Source organism: Rhipicephalus sanguineus, chromosome 7 (genome assembly GCF_013339695.2).
Source record: "Rhipicephalus sanguineus isolate Rsan-2018 chromosome 7, BIME_Rsan_1.4, whole genome shotgun sequence".
Taxonomy (NCBI): Eukaryota; Metazoa; Arthropoda; class Arachnida; order Ixodida; family Ixodidae; genus Rhipicephalus; species Rhipicephalus sanguineus.
In genome coordinates, this window is record NC_051182.1 from 127,973,080 (window position 1) to 127,990,875 (window position 17,796).

General features: G+C 49.3%; 1 protein-coding gene and 2 non-coding genes across 3 annotated transcripts; 1 reads left to right on the forward strand and 2 right to left on the reverse strand.

Annotated features, from left to right (window-relative positions):
- The first annotated feature begins 5,902 nt into the window (after positions 1-5,902).
- Positions 5,903-7,401, forward strand: LOC119399006 (uncharacterized). Its single transcript, XM_037665820.2, is given in 2 exon segments — positions 5,903-6,031; positions 6,034-7,401. Coding segments are annotated over 2 exon segments (1,494 nt in total). The 5' UTR covers positions 5,903-5,905.
- Positions 7,402-11,576: 4,175 nt separating this feature from the next.
- Positions 11,577-11,740, reverse strand: LOC119401050 (U1 spliceosomal RNA). The gene has a single exon (XR_005185386.1). It is a non-coding gene; the product is annotated as a U1 spliceosomal RNA (small nuclear RNA).
- A 2,230-nt stretch (positions 11,741-13,970) lies between these two features.
- Positions 13,971-14,134, reverse strand: LOC119401026 (U1 spliceosomal RNA). The gene has a single exon (XR_005185366.1). It is a non-coding gene; the product is annotated as a U1 spliceosomal RNA (small nuclear RNA).
- Between the last annotated feature and the right edge of the window lie 3,662 nt (positions 14,135-17,796).

The window sequence follows — 17,796 nt, forward strand, 5'->3', positions numbered from 1 at the left end:
TCAGATATGTTTTTTTTTAGAACTAACCTAACCTTGTTATTATTAGAACTCTCCATCATCATCATCTGATACCCTGCAGCTCTGTCGCAACAGCTAAATTTTATTTGACTTATTTTTCTCGTTTAGTTGTGCATGCTAAGAGGTGTTCTTTTTTGTTACTTTTCATTGTTGCACCCGTACCTTATGCAGTACCTTTTAGGCTTCAAACTAGGAGAGGCTTAATACATATTGAAATCAAAATCTGGTGCCCCGCCATCTAAAACATAAACACTAGAGTCAATGAGCTCTCGAAACATGACTTTATAACGCATGTTACCACAGAATGAACCTAATCAAGAAGCAGAACCTTTTGACAGCACCAAGGTTCTTGTGATAGCCTCTGCACTGTTAACACTTTGTGTTCGCTTAAATGAATGTGCTTTCTCCTTACAGTTGCAAGACACATTGAACTATGCACCTTGTTGCATTGTGTTCTGTATGTGTGTTAGTGTGTAATGTCCTTGTTTTTGTTGCTGCATGCTCCGAGTAGGTGTACTTGGGCGCTGGGGCAGAGCACATCTGCGTCATGCATTGTAACAGACTTTTTCTTGTCTGAAATAAAGGGCTGAATACGACAGTCAATTATCAGGAAGATGAGACACTGGTCCAGTGGTGCTTGAAGATCCTATCACCCTGCAAGTCCCAGGTTGATAAGTTCAGGAAGGCCATGGTCTGCTCAGTGTGCAGAAAAAAGACCCATATGTAATCTTGTGAAAGGAGGCCGGCATGTAATCTTGTGAACGCGTGACTTCAACTTGAACCTGGCTTGTCATGAACAGGCTGGCTGCTGGCATATTTTTTTGTCAGTGCCAGTTGCAGTCTTTCATGCCAAACGCTGTTAGATGGAGCTGTACGTAAGCAAATTTGGCAATCATTTTCATTGTGCCCTGCGGTTTTGTCTGTACAGTACTGTATGCACAATAAGGGCTATTAAAGTAGTCAATGCTTACCAAAAGCAGCGAGAGAAAGCAGTAAAAATCTATAGGTTCCAATTATGCTTTTCTTCATGAAATGCTTTATCAACTTGCTGAAGCTCTTAAGATAGGGCATGAACTAGAGCACGCTGTATACGTGTTTGCAACACAGCATTCTCATTTGGAGACTTGAATTACTTTTGCCAGTCCTGTCTTCTACTGCTGGCAAGAAAGAGACCGCAAACATTGAGCTAATGGTAATTTATATATTCCTGTTACATAAAGTTGCCTTATATCGCTTCTGGTTGAAATGTTTTGCTACACACGGTCGCTTTGGTGAAGGCAGTACCGATATCGCTTCTGGTTGAAATGTTTTGCTACACACGGTCGCTTTGGTGAAGGCAGTACCGTGTTAAATGAGACACTGGACGCAGGGCTATTCAGGGGGAATTCCACATTTTTTTTTACCTTTTCAGGAATGCTCGCTGCCAGGAGATAACTATCGCATGAAGTTTGAGCGGGTTGAGCTCATTTATGAAGAAATGTAAAATGACTGACTGCACAATAGTTATATAATTATTTACTTTCTAATTGCAATTAATCGCTGTAAAACACTATAATTTATTGTAACACATCCACTTGCTTTAACTTTGGCCTTCAGAACCTTCACGTCAAATTATGTAAATTTCACACATTTATAGACAGTCGATCATAATGCCTGTCACAAAGAAGAGCTTCGCGCAGGATATGTGAACTGCAGTTACACATTCACCTTATAACCTCCCTGCCAGCAATTTACAAGGATGGCTATACTAAATGCAGAGGTTTCTTGAGTTCCATTCCATACTGCACTGTTCACACAAGTTCCCAAGTAAATGATTCACATGGTATTTGGAGTTGCCACATAACACCACTGCCGTCCTGCACTGTGGAGGTTTATGTTACTTGCTACACTTTAAATCTTGATCCCTCGCCAATACATGCGGGGACAACACACCATTTAGTTGCCTTTTTGTATGCAGATTGTTTGTCTATCTGCATCAATCTGTTGCTGTGATAATAAATGCATTTTTTTACTTATTTAAACATTTACTCCTCCTGATCTGTGTTGGGCTGTACATGCAAGACGAAACTTTTTTAGACTGCACTCTCCATCTTTAAAAGATTGCTTCTCAGCCTCTTATAAATGAAAAACAGCCCCTATCCTTTTAAGGTATAAAAAATTGTCAAGATTGGATGAGAAACCATGAAGCAATCCGTGTTGCGAAGAAAGTCCTGGCAACTTTCATTGATTATATGACATCAAAAAGAAATAAAGTATCATACTGTCATAATGTGCACATGCTTTTTAAATTACTAAGCCACATGAAAATTTCATACATGCAAGTTGTGCAGAAACCTGGGCTCATGCTTGGATAAGCTAGGGCTTTGCTCGAATGTCTTCTATCCTACCTCGCTTATGTGAACAGTGCAGATTCTTTGACTGTGCTTCACTTCTGAAGACGATGCTTCCCTCCTGGCAACTGTGTTGGTGCGTACGAGGCACATTTTTTCATACCAGGATCTTCAGAGATATGTGTGCCATGACACAAGTGTCTTTTTACTATTTTATTATCGCACCCAGACACACAGCAAGGCTTATCTACTCTTCCTTGTGCACCCCGTCTAAACATTCAAGATACACGATATGACACAAATGATAAGTGGCACGTGCAATGTACCAGATGAAAGGAAATAAAATTCAAAAGACTGGCAGCCACCACTATATTTAATACAGAAGACCTGATTGTATATTTTTGTACATATATTTGGTATGTACTACTTGGAGCGACACTAATATTGTGTCAGGGGTTATGTGACGGTTGTCGAGCCGTCTTTTCTAGATATTTTTGAGGAATCAAGGCAAGCTTAAAACATGCGAACACAGACACTCGAACAATGCTACTGCAGACTCAACATTTGCTCAAATGCTTACTGTGATGGATAAGTGCGCGAGTGTCATTTGTGGTGTCACATAGCGGACTTGACTAGATTGGACCGAACGGTCACGTAGAAGGGCAGTGACAGGACCTGTGCAAGGATGAATACAACGATGGGCTTAGGCACGCGAACCAGAGAACAAAAAGAGAATCTCGAGGTTGGCGCAAGAGGCGGGCGCGTGAAGAACCAAGTAGGAGCCATTCCGTCAAGGTGGAGGATGGCGGGAGCCTCTCGGCCAGCAGCATGGTCGGGCGTAGACCCGAGTGCCTGGCGGAGGTCAAGAGTAGGAGTGTACTGCTTCGCTTGGCCTCAAGTCTCCCAATCAAATCCATGGAGCACTCTCAGGAAGCTGCCGCGTCCACCAGCAACACCGTCGGGTGTAGGCCCGAGTGTTGCCCTGCCTTGCAAGAGCCATGGGACAGCTTTGCATGGCCTCATCGCTCAACATCCTTTTCGGAAGCCCCGGAAGATCCCCGCTGTTAGTGATGCCATCGGGCATAGTCCCGAGCGTTCCATGCCGGAGGCCACGGAAGATTGTCGAAGTCAGCAGCACAGTCGGGTGTAGTCACAAGTGTCTGGCGGATGCCAAGGGTCTAAGTGTGCTACTTCACTTGGCTTCAAGTCTCGACGTCAACTCCATGAAGCTGCTCGCAAGCTACAGCATCTATCCGCAACACCGTCAGGTGTAGGCTCGAGTGTTGCTATTACTAGACCAACAAGTCGGAGCACAATGTTCTGCTTGACCTCCGGATCAGCCGTCTCCTTCATCGCTTGACCCTATGGCAGCATCCATGCACGCGCTGTACCTTAACTCGCCGAGCCACGGTGACAGCTACCTTCTTGTGCCAACACTCCATCCACGAAGGCGTATCCCACATCAGCTGGTCGTTTTGTCTGATGAGACTTTCTCATGCTATGACTAAGCATGTGCATTTCTTTTTGAGTTCTCTTCTATCTGTTGCAAAGCGTCATGTTCCCATATAGCGTACATTGTTGTGCGACTTATGTTCATGTATTTCTCCATAAAGTGAAAAACAGAAAACAGCCTCGCCATTTTCTTAAGAACGTTGCTGTCATCGACACGTGCTCTTTCTGTCTGCTTATTCCAAAGAATCCCATCACACTTACATAAGCCCAGTATTTGTACCTTCCATGCGGCTTCATTACTTAGGGAACCCTACCATTTGGCAGGCACGAAAGGCCGGGTACAAGCACTGCCTTGCGTGCCACGCAGTGTTCATGTCAGTTCACTCGATACCTATAACGTTGTATGTATTCAGTTTAACCATTAAGTGGCATGCACATTACTACGTGGTGATGCCGTCATGGCAAACAGTACTGCCAGCTGTAAGCCGGCACACAAAAGCACAGCTGGCATTTGTAAAATGCACAGCTCCAGCCAATGTTAACTAAAGGTGCAGCTCATAGTTTTGTTCCTATGGTGCAAGCAATGCATACAGTCCAATCAATGCATCTGCTTCTACAAAATGCGGACTACGATCCCACGTTTTCTTGAAATCACAGCGTCTCGCCTTTTGCTTTTCAATGGCATCTGTGGACGCTGATTGCAAGTGGATCGGCGAAAAACAGTGATGCTTTGCAAGCACTCACTTGGCCTAACAATGGCGCGCAGAAAAGCTAGGAGGATGGGAATCGTAGAGAGGGCATTGCAGCTAAACAAAAGGTCATCGTTCAAATTACGCAGTAATATATATGCTCCACCTTGCCAAATTTACTTGAGCTGAGAAGTGGTTGCGTGGTGAAGGACAAAAGTGAACGCGCGGGGCATCTGTGGTCCATCCATGTGGCTGCTGCGGGGTAGACACGTTTTTCATAAGCGCTCACGTGGCTGTTGGTGGTGCCTACGTACTTCGGTTCAGTTTCAATCAATTGCGGTCGCCGCAAATCAGTCTGCAGATGCCGGTGAGAGCAACATGAATTAAAAGAAGCAAGCAAAAGCCTAACAATGAATTTCTAACCTACCGGGCTGAAACGTGGAGCATAACAAAGAAACTCTAGAAAAAGTTAAGAACCAAGCGGCATGTGATGGAACAGAAAATCATCGGCTTTCCCGCGCCATCCTGAAAAAGGCGGATTGCATTCCCCATCTGCCCCAGTTTGGGGTAATGGCAGGAACCAGCACGAGCGCAGTGCAATGCCCACGCCTCTCTCTGGAGACACCGCCTCGCTGATCACGGTAATCCCGGCACCAGCTATGTTGCTTAAGGGGTATTCACACGAGGGAGAAATCCGCGGGGGACTCGGAGGGGGGTTGCAGATCACGTGACCGCGACGTCACGGATTAGTGCGTGGGCGTAGTCCCCCCGCGCCTCCTCGAGGACACGGGGACCTTTTCCCCGACAGGACAAACGATCCCTCGGCGGACTCTTTTGCATTTGCTCCTGCAGAGAGCGGCAGTGGGTGTCCAGTCTGCAGCTGGTGAAACGGGCAGTGCAAGCCACCAGAGTAGTCTGGTAACACTGTTCTCCCCCTCCGTTCGCCTCGTCCGTGTGAGTAGGAGACCCCCGAGGAATTGTCCCCCGGTTGAATACCGCTTTAGTGGATATGCATGGTCTTTGGTGTCACCGTACATGTTTAGTGGGCTATTCAAACCGTGTATATCGCTGCAGCAGCTGTAGGTAATGTATGCACAAAACCTAGATCACAAGTCTCATTTTAGATTGCATTGTAGGGGGATAGCGCGAACGCAGTCCCCCCCTCCACCAATGTGTCCGTGATGACGAGAGGCATCGACTGATACCAGCTGACCCCTGAGGTACGCTTTTTTTGTCAAATTTCGGGACTTCTTCTACCGCCGCCGTGCGAAGGACTGCTAGGCCTAGGCGTGCTCCGCGGGCGCTAGGCCTGGCACCGTCGCGCCGGTCGCCGTCTGCCGTACTGCTCGGTGGCGGCCGCTCGTCAGCTCTGAGATGGAGGCGTCCGCTCGGACAACAGTGATCGTGGACAACGAAATGCGCGTTCAAGTTCAAGGAGAAGAAATAACACCAGAGGAGTACCACAACGAGGCCGGATGGACGCTCGCGGGGGAGCGTATGTCGAGGCTGCGCCGGCGGGCCCCCGCCAGTGGCATGCCCGACGGATCCGGCGGGCAAGCCCGAAATCGAAATTCAACAAAAACGTGAGAGCCTCGGTCATCAAGGCCGCACGCATGCCAGCCATGCCGCTGGAAGAGAGCAAGATAGTCGTCAGAGGGGGACTGGACATCGTCAAGACCGGCACCACCACCGTCGCCACGGCCATACTCGCCGCGGCCAAGATCACGAGCGAGGAAAGCGCGGCGGACACCATCTGCCCCAACACGCAACAGAATATTATGGTCGTCAGTACACCGAACGAAAACAACGCAGCAAGGTACGCTACAATCCATGAAATCTCTATTCAAGGCAAACTCTACGAAGTCAGCGCATATCGCACGGCACCTCACGACACCGTAAAAGGCGTCATCAAAGGCATCCCCACCGACGCGAACGCCGAAGAGCTCGATAGAAATATTGTCAACGAGAGGAACCCACTAGCAGTGGGCGCAAAGAGGATCGGCAGCACGACCTCCGCGATCGTGGTGTTCCAGGGACCCAAGGTACCGAACTTCGTCCGATACGGAGTCACCCTGATACCTTGCCACCTCTACAGGAAACAGATCGACGTTTGCCACCAGTGCGGCCGAGTGGGACACCGTAAGGACGTGTGCCCGACACCCACAATCAAGACGTGCCTGGCCTGCGGGCTCGCGAACCCCAAGGAAGACCATAGCTGTACCCCAAAATGTAAGCTGTGCGGGGGCGAACACTCGACCGGAGACCGAACGTGCAAGGCAAAATACAAGATGCCTTACGTTGTGCGCAAGCGACAATGGGTACGGCGACAGGCCGAACTCCAGCTGCTGCCGGAAAGCGATTTCCCGCCACTCGACAAGCCGTCAGCTGTGCAAAAGTCAAGGACTCCATCGAAGAATCGCGCGCCAAAATCCAGAGACAGCAGCAAGAAAAGGTCACCATCACATGAACGAGTAGGCTGGGTCGACGCAGCGAAAGGGAACAATACAAGGAGCGCGCAGAAAATCACGGAAGCCGCGAAGAAAGACGATATGAACAAGGTGCGAGAAGCCAACGAGACCTTAAGGCAAGAAAACGCGGCGCTGCGAACAACTATTAACAACCTCTCGAGAGAGATTGCTGAGATCCGTAAGCTGCTGCTATGCAACAACGAGTCTCCACAGAGACCCACGCCAAGCTCAAGAGAGACAGAGGAAACAAGCACGAAGAACCAGGAGGCAGCCGTAGAGGAACCGGCACAGAAGAAGCGAGCCATCGAGGCCCCCGCGCAAGCAAAAAGAAAACGACCGCAACGAGAACCTCGAAGCCAAATTCGAAGCGAGATTCACCAAACTCGAAGAGCTACTCACGGCGAACATCGCAGCAGTGACAGCAATGAAACAAACAGTGGATAACTACCAAGCTGAGAACATAAACAGATTCGCCTACATCGAAAGGACCCTACAGCCGATCGTGAGCCACCCGACGTTTGCGCCCATTTTCGCGCTACATCCACCCAACCAAGGAACCGCATACGCGCCAACGCAATTATGGCCGCCAACGCAGCAGCAGCAACAGGCGTAACAGTGTGGCAGTGGAACTGTCGCGGCTTCGGAAGGAAGAAGGCAGTCATCCAGCAGCACATTGCACGCGCCGCGCGCAAGCCGGACGTGATACTACTACAAGAGACACTCACCGACGCACCGTCACTCCCCGGCTACAGAGTGCACAAGGGCCCACCCGACGGCAGAGGCCTGTGCACCCTGGTCAGGAAGGGAATCACGTTCGTCGAACACGAGCTCCACAACACTATCAAGATCGAGCACACACTCACCGAAATCATCCCGGGCAAGAAGAGAAAAGGAAGCATATTTCTGCTGAACGTCTACAGCAACCCATCGAAGAGAAAAGAGAGATTCAAGACACTACTGCACAGAGCCAGCACCGCGGCGGGCCGCAACACGCTGATCGCGTGCGGTGACTTCAACGCGATGAACCCAGCCTGGGGCTACAACAAGTACACAGGAAAGGGCCGCGACCTGTACCAAGACGCCACGGAACTCGAGTTCACCCTCATCACGGACCCGACGCATCCGACGAGAATCGGTAACTCCGTGTCCCGCGACACCACTCCGGACCTCACGTTCGTCAAGAACGACGTCCGGGGCGCGATCACCTGGAGAAACACGGGGGCCGACCTCGGCAGTGACCACACCATCGTGGAAATCGGCATACCAGAACACAACGACACCAGCAACAGAACACACAGATGGATAGACTGGGATGCCTTCCGACACACCAGAAACCAGAGGGAAGACGGTGACGACGAGATCGAAGACATCAACTCGTGGACGGCCGAAATCACCAAGAACGTACGCGACGCGACGAAAGAAATTAAAACGGACGCGGAGATAGACAAAGTAGACAGCCGGCTAGCGCATCTCATCGAGGCCAAACAGTCGATACTCAATCGATGGAAGAAACAACGGCTCAACCGCAGACTCAGAAAGCAGGTGGCGGAGCTCAACCGAGCGATCGAAGATCACTGCCGCGTGCTATGCGCGCAACAGTGGAACGAGATCTGCAACGCAGCAGACGGGCAGATGCACAGCGGGAAGACGTGGAACCTGCTGCGGCATCTGCTCGACGAAACCAAGACCAAGTCACACCAAAGGGACAGACTCGCCAAGCTCATACATCGGGCGGTCTCGGTACACGGCGCCGATGAAGTCACCAGGCGTATCAACGACAAATATCTGCCAACTACACCCACCGAACAACACGCGCCGTACGGCGGCCAACCCAACGCGAACCTCGATCGCGATATTGACGTCGAGGAAGTCCGCGCGGCCCTGCACGGCCTCAACAGCCGGTCGGCGGCCGGCCCGGACCTCGTCACGAACAAGGCGCTGAAGAACCTCGACGACGGCTCCGTTGAGAACCTAGCAAAGTACTTCAACAAGTGCTGGAAAGCGGGCGAGCTGCCGAAGCAGTGGAAGACAGCCAAGACCATTCTGATTCCCAAGCCGGGGAAGCCACCGGACACGGACAACCTCCGGCCCATCTCGCTCACGTCCTGCGTGGGCAAGGTGCTGGAGCACGTCCTGCTCAACAGGTGGCAAGATTACCTGGAACGAGAAGGGCTGTACCCGGCCACGGTAATCGGCTTCAGACAGCACCTGAGCACGCAGGACGCGATGCTGCAGCTCAAATACCAAATCATCGACGGCGATGGCAGCGCACGCGACAACAAGGCAATCCTGGGGCTCGACCTGCAGAGCGCCTTCGACAAGGTGAAACACTCGGCGATCCTGTCCCAAGTCTCAAATCTCAACATGGGTGAGAGATCCTACAACTACATTAAGGACTTCCTCACGGACAGGACCGCCGAGCTGCGAGCAGGCGACCTACAGACGCAAGAGAAGAAGCTCGGGAGCACTGGCACACCGCAGGGGTCGGTCATCTCGCCGATGCTGTTCAACCTGGTAATGATCGGAGTGGCAGAGAAGCTCGCGGATGTCGAACACGTCAGGCACACCATCTACGCGGACGATATCACGCTGTGGGTGACCGGTGGCAGCGACGCCCACATTGAGTGCGCGCTGCAAACCGCCGTCGACGCGATAGAAGACCGGTTGGAGGGCACCGGACTGATATGTTCGCCGAGCAAATCGGAGCTCCTAATACTCCCACCTACCAACAACGTCAGAGGCAAGACCAAAAAACGCGAATACGAAAAGATCCGAATCATAACCAAATCCGGCAACGTTATCCCCGAGGTCGGTAAAATCAGGATCCTAGGCATGGTCATCGAGAAGCACGGAAGAAACGGCGACATCATCGCCCGTCTTACAGCGAAGGCGGCCAACGCGACGCGACTCCTCAAACGAGTCACGTCCCGGAAAGCAGGCATGAGAGAGGAGAGCCTAATCAGGCTCGTACAATCCTTTATCATCAGCCACGTCACTTACGTCGCAGCCTACCACAGATGGCTGCAACACGAACGCAACAAAATCAATGCCATCATCAGAAGAGCGTACAAAACGGCGTTGGGCCTGTTTGAGTCCACGAGCACGACCCGCCTCTTACAACTCGGGATACACAACACGCTCGAAGAAATAGCCGAAGCACAACGGAGCGCTCAACTGGAGCGGCTGTCCACGACCAATGCCGGGAGGAAAATACTGGATGACCTGGGAATAGGACACTCGAACGAAGCGGAGACGAAGCTCCCCGTCCCCAAAGAGGTCCGACGCCAGACCAGAACCGACCCCATACCCAAGAACATGAATCCCGACTACAACAAGGGAAGAAGAGCGGCGAGGGCCAAGGCTCTCATCGACCTGCACGCCAACGACGAGCACGCGCGATATGTGGACGCGGCCGAATACCAACAGAACGCTTTCGCAGCGGTCGTCATCGAGGCGTCGACCGGCGCAACAAGGACGGCAGCGAGCGTGAAGAGCATTGGAGCGGAACAAGCGGAGGAGGTGGCCATCGCCCTGGCCATCATCGACCCAGACTGCCACACCGTGCTAAGTGACTCGAGACAGGCGGTGCGAAACTTCGCCAAAGGCCAAGTATGTAGAGAGGCCGAACGAGTATTGCGTGCGGCCAAACTGCAAGACAGAAAAGTAAGAATTAAGTGGTTCCCGGCGCACGCGGGTGACGCGTCGGAACGCAATGCCAATCACAACGAGACGGCACACGCAGCGGCGCGAGCGCTAACTAACCGCGCCCCGGCGACAGACCGTCAGACGTGGTTCGGAGCCAAGGACCGCATGACGGACTATAACGACATCACAAAAGCCTACCGCATGGCTCGCAGGACTTTCCCACTCCCGCACCCGCGGTTGAGTCGAGCGGAGGCGGTACTATTGAGACAGCTCCAGACCGGATCGCTACCGAGTCCGGGACTGATGCATCGCATGTACCCCGAGACATACCCGACCGACAAGTGCAAGGTCTGCCGGAGGGAGACGGCGGATCACACGCACATCTTGTGGGACTGCATCAAACACCCAGAGGAAGCGAGATCAAGAACGATCCCGTCGCGGCTCGAGGAAGCCGCGAAGAGCTACGACCTGGATCAACAGCTCTGGGCCGTCCAGCAGGTCCTCGGGGCGCTCGAAAGGCAGGGACCCAGCGAGCCGGCAACGGCGAGCGGAGACCCGCGCCGAGTAACGGCAACCCCGAAGACGACGTAGGCCCTCGTCGGGGCGCGCGAGCGCCCAACTGCAGGCACAAATAAAGTTTGTTCCAATCCAATCCCAATTGTTCGGCCACATTGTTGCATTTGCTCCTGCAGAGAGCGGCAGTGGGTGTCCAGTCTGCAGCTGGTGAAACGGGCAGTGCAAGCCACCAGAGTAGTCTGGTAACACTGTTCTCCCCCTCCGTTCGCCTCGTCCGTGTGAGTAGGAGACCCCCGAGGAATTGTCCCCCGGTTGAATACCGCTTTAGTGGATATGCATGGTCTTTGGTGTCACCGTACATGTTTAGTGGGCTATTCAAACCGTGTATATCGCTGCAGCAGCTGTAGGTAATGTATGCACAAAACCTAGATCACAAGTCTCATTTTAGATTGCATTGTAGGGGGATAGCGCGAACGCAGTCCCCCACTACCAAAAATTGCATGCCCCATCTGCCCCAGTTTGGGGTAGTGGCAGGGGTCAGCACGAGCGCAGTGCAATGCCCGCGCCTCTCCCTGGGGACACCGCCTCGCTGATCACGGTAATCCCGGCACCAGGTAAGTATGCTTTGAGAATGTTGCGAACAGACTCCACACCACAAGGGGCTTGAAACATGACTCTGGTTAGGGACTACACGCCGAACAAATACTAGCTGTGCGCTTGCAAGCTAGGTCGACACGGCGTTGCAAACAGAAATGGTATATACCTCTAGCTCGATCCTTTTATTGCGACGGGACCATATATGAAGAACAAAAGTGGAAAGCATCAATGTATTCTTCTAAACAGTCAAGCTACGCGTCGTCGACAGGTGGCGCCGCTGTTGACCCCGCCCTTGGAACACGTCCGATATCGGAACTTGGAGGACACCTACAATACCTGCAACAAGTGAACGATCGAACTCCAAGCATTGCACAAGCCGCACGAGACCAATATCGGAAAATTCTTCAAGGAAGTTGAACGAAATCACTAAAGTACAATGCCGAGCAGTCACTGCATGCAGCCGCTTACATGTTTCGAAATACGATCGGGCAATCAAACTCTCGAGCACTAGTCCATCTTATTTAATAGCAAGCTTTTCGGAAACTTGAAATAAACAATTGTATTTCGAAAAATCAACGAAATGCCCTGGCTTCCTTGTTACGTAAGCTTGCTGACTTACACGTAAGAATGCACTTCCGCGACGGCACTAGAAAACATGCGAGCGAAAATCGTCCTTTAAGTTCAGTGGTGTTAGTATTAGGTCTCATTATGTCGTTGCAAATAGGATTTATTGGTGCTATTCATATCTAATCACGAAGGACCCTTGACAGCCATTTTTCTTCATTCTTTCCCGCACGTGGGGTCACCATTCAAAAAGCGCGCTCTGAACGTCACTAAAGCATGAGCTCACGTGACCTTATGGCGCTTCGCCGCGGTGGGGCGCTAGTTTCTCGCGATTTTAGGTTGGCGTTTTGGAGTGACGGCCAAAGCGGTCATAATTAAATTATGCGATACGTTAGAGCATTTACGACTCAATTTCAGGATTATAAGGCACAAAGCTACTAATTAAGACATAAAAACCACAAACAAAAATTTGTCAGCGTCAGGCGTCCTTTAAAAGAAGTACTGACACAAAAATCTAACTTCCTTTTTTTTTGTCCTGTTGCAATAAGTAGCTAACGACTCACTTATCACGACTGGAAGCCTCGTTAGCTCGAGCGTGCGATAGTTAATTGTTCGCAAACGTTTATATGGCGCCGAGTCGCAGTTTCGGTTTCAGAGAACGCCGAAAGAGCCGGGACCCAACGGGGTTTTCATGCAAATACAGCTGGCTATGTGAGCACAGAAAACCACGTGCACATGAGCACCGCATTTACAACTCTTCGGCGAAGGTTCCCGGGCGCCGCCATAATCCCCTCCTGAGCTGTTGTTAATATGCGTGACCCCTCAATATGCACTGCGAAGGCTGTGACGTCGACTTTCGCACTGCCGTGCAACAGTCCGGAAAAGAGCTTATTCTTCTATCCGTTAATAGATCGGGCAGCACACTGTGTGCTAATGCGTATCAAACGTATACAGGGTCCATTATGAAAGTAACGCGCATGATTTTATTGTGACGCGACTATCCATGGCAGCGCGGTAAAACCGGTCAGGCAATGTGTGTGTGTGTGTCGGGGGGTCTGCCCTTCCAACGCAGCCGGTCGCCAGTTTACCTGGAGGTGCTCAAGAGATTGAAACGCCGGGCAGCGCGCGTGAGGGATGACATCAAAGACACGGTCAGGCTCCAGAATGGGGCATAGCTGCACCATCACAATGCTTTTCATCCAGCGGCCGTGACAATGCCCCCGCCACACGTCCTTCATTGGTGCCAACTTCCTGGCCTGAAGCAACGCCCCACTTGGCTCCGTGCGATCTTTTTTTTTTTTTCCCCAACTGAAGAGCAGAAAGAAAATCACTGGCACAAATAAAGTTTGTTCCAATCCAATAGGACCGCTGAAAACATTCAGCCACATGTTACGACATTCCTGTAATTCCTGAGAGGCATTCCCGTCGAGGACTTTCAGGGTGCTTTCCAGGCGTGGCAGACACGTATCCGCAAGTGTACGCAGTGGGAGTTAGAAGAGTTGGAACCATTTGAAGAAATTGAACTATGTGTACAGTCCGATCATTCAGCCTATTTTTTACAGACAATACATACTGCTCATGTGATTAACCCTACCGTTGCATACATTCTCAAGAGCTAAATGCAGTATTACAAACGATGCATACCGCTGCAGCAACTTTAAGAAACTTAATCTCATTTTGGATTGAATTGTAGGGGGATAGCGCGAACGCAGTCCCCCACTACCAAAAATTGCATGCCCCATCTGCCCCAGTTTGGGGTAGTGGCAGGGGTCAGCACGAGCGCAGTGCAATGCCCGCGCCTCTCCCTGGAGACACCGCCTCGCTGATCACGGTAATCCCGGCACCAGGTAAGTATGCTTAGGCACGCTCTCGAACACACGCCAGACTACAAGGGGCCCGCCACATTACTCCGGTTAGAGACTTAGCGCGGAACAAATGTTGCGCCATTAGCTGTAAATTTGTGGCCGTGGTAGCATAAATAAAGATGCTCTGGCGCCCTCTCCTCGTTTCTTTTATTGTCAAGCTTCAAAATGTGCAGAATAAAAGCTGGAATCCTCAATGAATAGTTGGTGGAAGCAAAATTCAATCAGCAATGTCGAGATACGTGTTGACGACTGGTGGCGGCGTTGCGTACCACACACCAAGTCTTTAGGCGGGCAGAAATAACCGAACGAAGCTTAACCGAATGGTGGATAAAATTAAAGCAGTCGTCAAATTTGTCTCTCGAACGGGTATAATTACGGTGGCTTGGTATAATGTATACAACTTGGCTAGGTGGCGTGAGCCATAGCCCGATCAATCTATCCATCCATTGTACTCTCTTCACATCTCTCTACATCTCTACACTCAATAAAATTTGAATGTATGAAATGCATTGCGCTACTGCCACGAGTATCGTAGTCGTGGTACGGACGTCAAGGCTCCATCAACGTTTCTCGGGACGCAGCCTAACGAAATTTTCGACGACACGAAGTTCAGAGCCTGCAGTCAACACAGCGCGCTCGGAAGCTGCAATGCTGACACCAGCCGTGCGGCGGGAACGCCGCGGCACAAGTGAGCGACGGCTCAAGGCACAGTGCCGATCGAGACCCTCGGCGCGGTAAAATGTCAAACGTTACGAAGAGACCTTAGTAGAAAATGAGCGAGGAACATTCGCGATGCATCGCACAGCTAATTTTCTTGAAGCAGTTTCGTAAGATTTGACTTGGTGGTGGTGCCCCAAACAGATTCCTGGTTGCTGAATTAAAAAAAAAAAAAAAAAAAACACCAGACCATTGTGAAGCAAAATTTTAATTTGAACTGGAAGATTTCTAAAGAGCTATTGTTCCCAATGCAGAAGAGAGTTTTTTACTGAGGTGTTCGACATGAACATTCCAACTGAGGTCTTTATTAATCATGATTGCTGGGGTTTAACGTCCCAAAATCACGATATGATTATGAGAGGCACCGTAGTGGAGGGCTCCGGAAATTTGGAACATCTGGTATTTAAATTTCGCCTCCATCGAAATGCGACCGCCGCGACTGGGATCGAACCCGCGACCTTCGGGTCAGCAGCCGAGCACCGTATCGCTACACCACCACGGCGAGCCAACTTTGGTCTTGTGAGAATGTTACACCTAATCTGGAGACCATGTTAGCAATTTCTGAATCATCCATACCTATTTTCATTTCTACTGAATTTCATAATTGTTTGCCTTTTTGCATATTCACCGCAACTTTTGTCTTGCCGGCATTTATTCGCGAACACTTTGCATCAGCCCCCTGTTCGAATTCTCATAGCGTTCTGTGTCTTTGAAGTTCAAGTTCAGTCTCTGATGTAGCTGTCATAAACAGTGCTGTGTCATCAGCATCGGAAATAAATTTTGCCAGTTCTGAACTGTTCGGCACATTATTTACGTAGATTATGAACAGGAGTGGCCCAAGGATACTCCCCTGCGCTACTCCAACAGCCTGAAAACTGGATTCTTCCTTTCCTAACTCTACATATTGTGCTCAATGCAATACGTAGTATTCAAAGAGCTCTATGGCTACACCACGGATACCATAAGCTTGCAGCTTAGTGAGTAAAATTTTGTGATTGACAAGATCAAATGCTTTGAAAAAATCTATATAGATTCCCATAATTATCTTTTTTTTTTCATTGAATGCTCGTAGGATTGTTTCTTTTTTAGTTAAAAGAGCAGTCTCTGTGGAACATAGCTTCCTAAAGCCATGCTGATAATCAACCGATGAATTATGTTTGTCGAGGTATTATACTACTTTAGCGTGAATTATCTTTTCAATGCCTTTCGAGAATGCCGGTAGAATCGAAATTAGACGATAATTACCTAGAAGATTTTTGTCACATTTTCTAAACACCGGCTATACTCAAGCAGTTTCCCTGTCATTCGGAAATTGGCCAGAGGATAGAATCAGGTTATAAATGTCAGTAAGGACAGGACAAATGATGTCAAGGACAAGCTTTATAGGTCCTATTTGAAAACCATCATTGTCCTGGAGCTTACGGTTTTTGACTGAACTTATTAAAGAAGATCTTCAGCGCAGTTAGTGGTGGGACTGAAGAAGAAAGATTTCGATGGTTTGTGTAGCAGGAGCATCTAAATCACTGTCAGGATTTACTTGTTTAACAAAGAAATTGTTAAAAGCATCTGCTAGTGTTTGGCCAGATTACAGTTAACCTTGATGTTGAAAGTTAACGTGAAATATAGTTGGGCGTAGCAGGGAGTTTAAATTTTTCCATATCCTGTCTGACGACTTAGTCGCAGGTTCTGAAAATAAGTTTTGCAGAGATAAGTTTTTAAGCTGTTCTAAGTTCACTAGCAAGTTCATTTCGGTATGACTTATATCTTTCAAAACTAGTTGGGTTTTTATGTTTAATAAAATTTGCATATAGGGCATTCTTATGCTTAATCATGTTTAATGAGTCATAATTAACCCAAAGTTTACGAGCTTTCGAAGGTTTCTTTTTCTTACCTTTTTAAATAAAAAATATTCATGGTAGAGTTGAAACTCGATTTAATGAAGCGACAACTGTGCTCAAATTACTTCGTTAAATCTGGAAGTTCGTAAAATCAAGAAAAAAGATTTTTCGGCCCTCCGAAATTTAAAATAGTAACTTGGCAATCCCCCAAAAGCTACCATGGGGTTGAATTTGTCGATTACCTATGCCTGTGCATGTGAAAAGTCTGCAAGGGCAGCACAGACATGGAGCCTCTCACGTCCGGGCGATGCAGGCCAAACAGACAGTCACGTCAATCAATGACAAGCTGCGACATACAAAGACGTGGGAACGAATTTAGTGATAATGCGAACAGGGCGAGCAAGAATGTTGCAAGGAGATGATCAGTGCTATCTATCACATAAACAACTAAATAACGGAAGCAACCACCATGTTCCTGTGTAAGCATTTACAGGGACAATAAAGCACACCCACCCTTACAGTGCCATTTTGGTTCGTGAAAGCTGTACCAACTGTTAAGTTCGTTGTTCAGTGCACGTGCACGGCGAGCAGCCTTGTTAAAGTAAACCTGGGGCTGTGACTAGGGCGTTAAAGCGATAGCGTGAGCGCACATCCGAAGGAAACCCATCTTTGTCAAAATTAGAAAGGCATCACTGCAATTCTTACTCATTTATTCCCAGAAAAACTTCGTTAAATTGGGCTTGATGCCCTGACAGTTTTGTTAATTCGAGTTGATGCAAGCGTTAACCCCTATGGATACCTGCCAGAGAATGGAAATTTCTTTCTTACATCATCAATTTGTAAAATCGGGTTTCGTTAAATCGAGTTGTAACTGTATATCTTTTTAAATGTAGTGACGAAAGAGGAATACGCAATTTCACTGTTGTTTGAACTGAAAACATTGTTCCACCGCTGGAAACTATTACAGCTACGAAATTCATCTAGATAATCTGGTGTGATGTCTTGAACGTAGCGAATAGGTGTACTCTTTTTTACCAAATGTCAGGTACTGCTGATTGACACAGATATACCTAAATGGTCATAATATCTGTATAAAT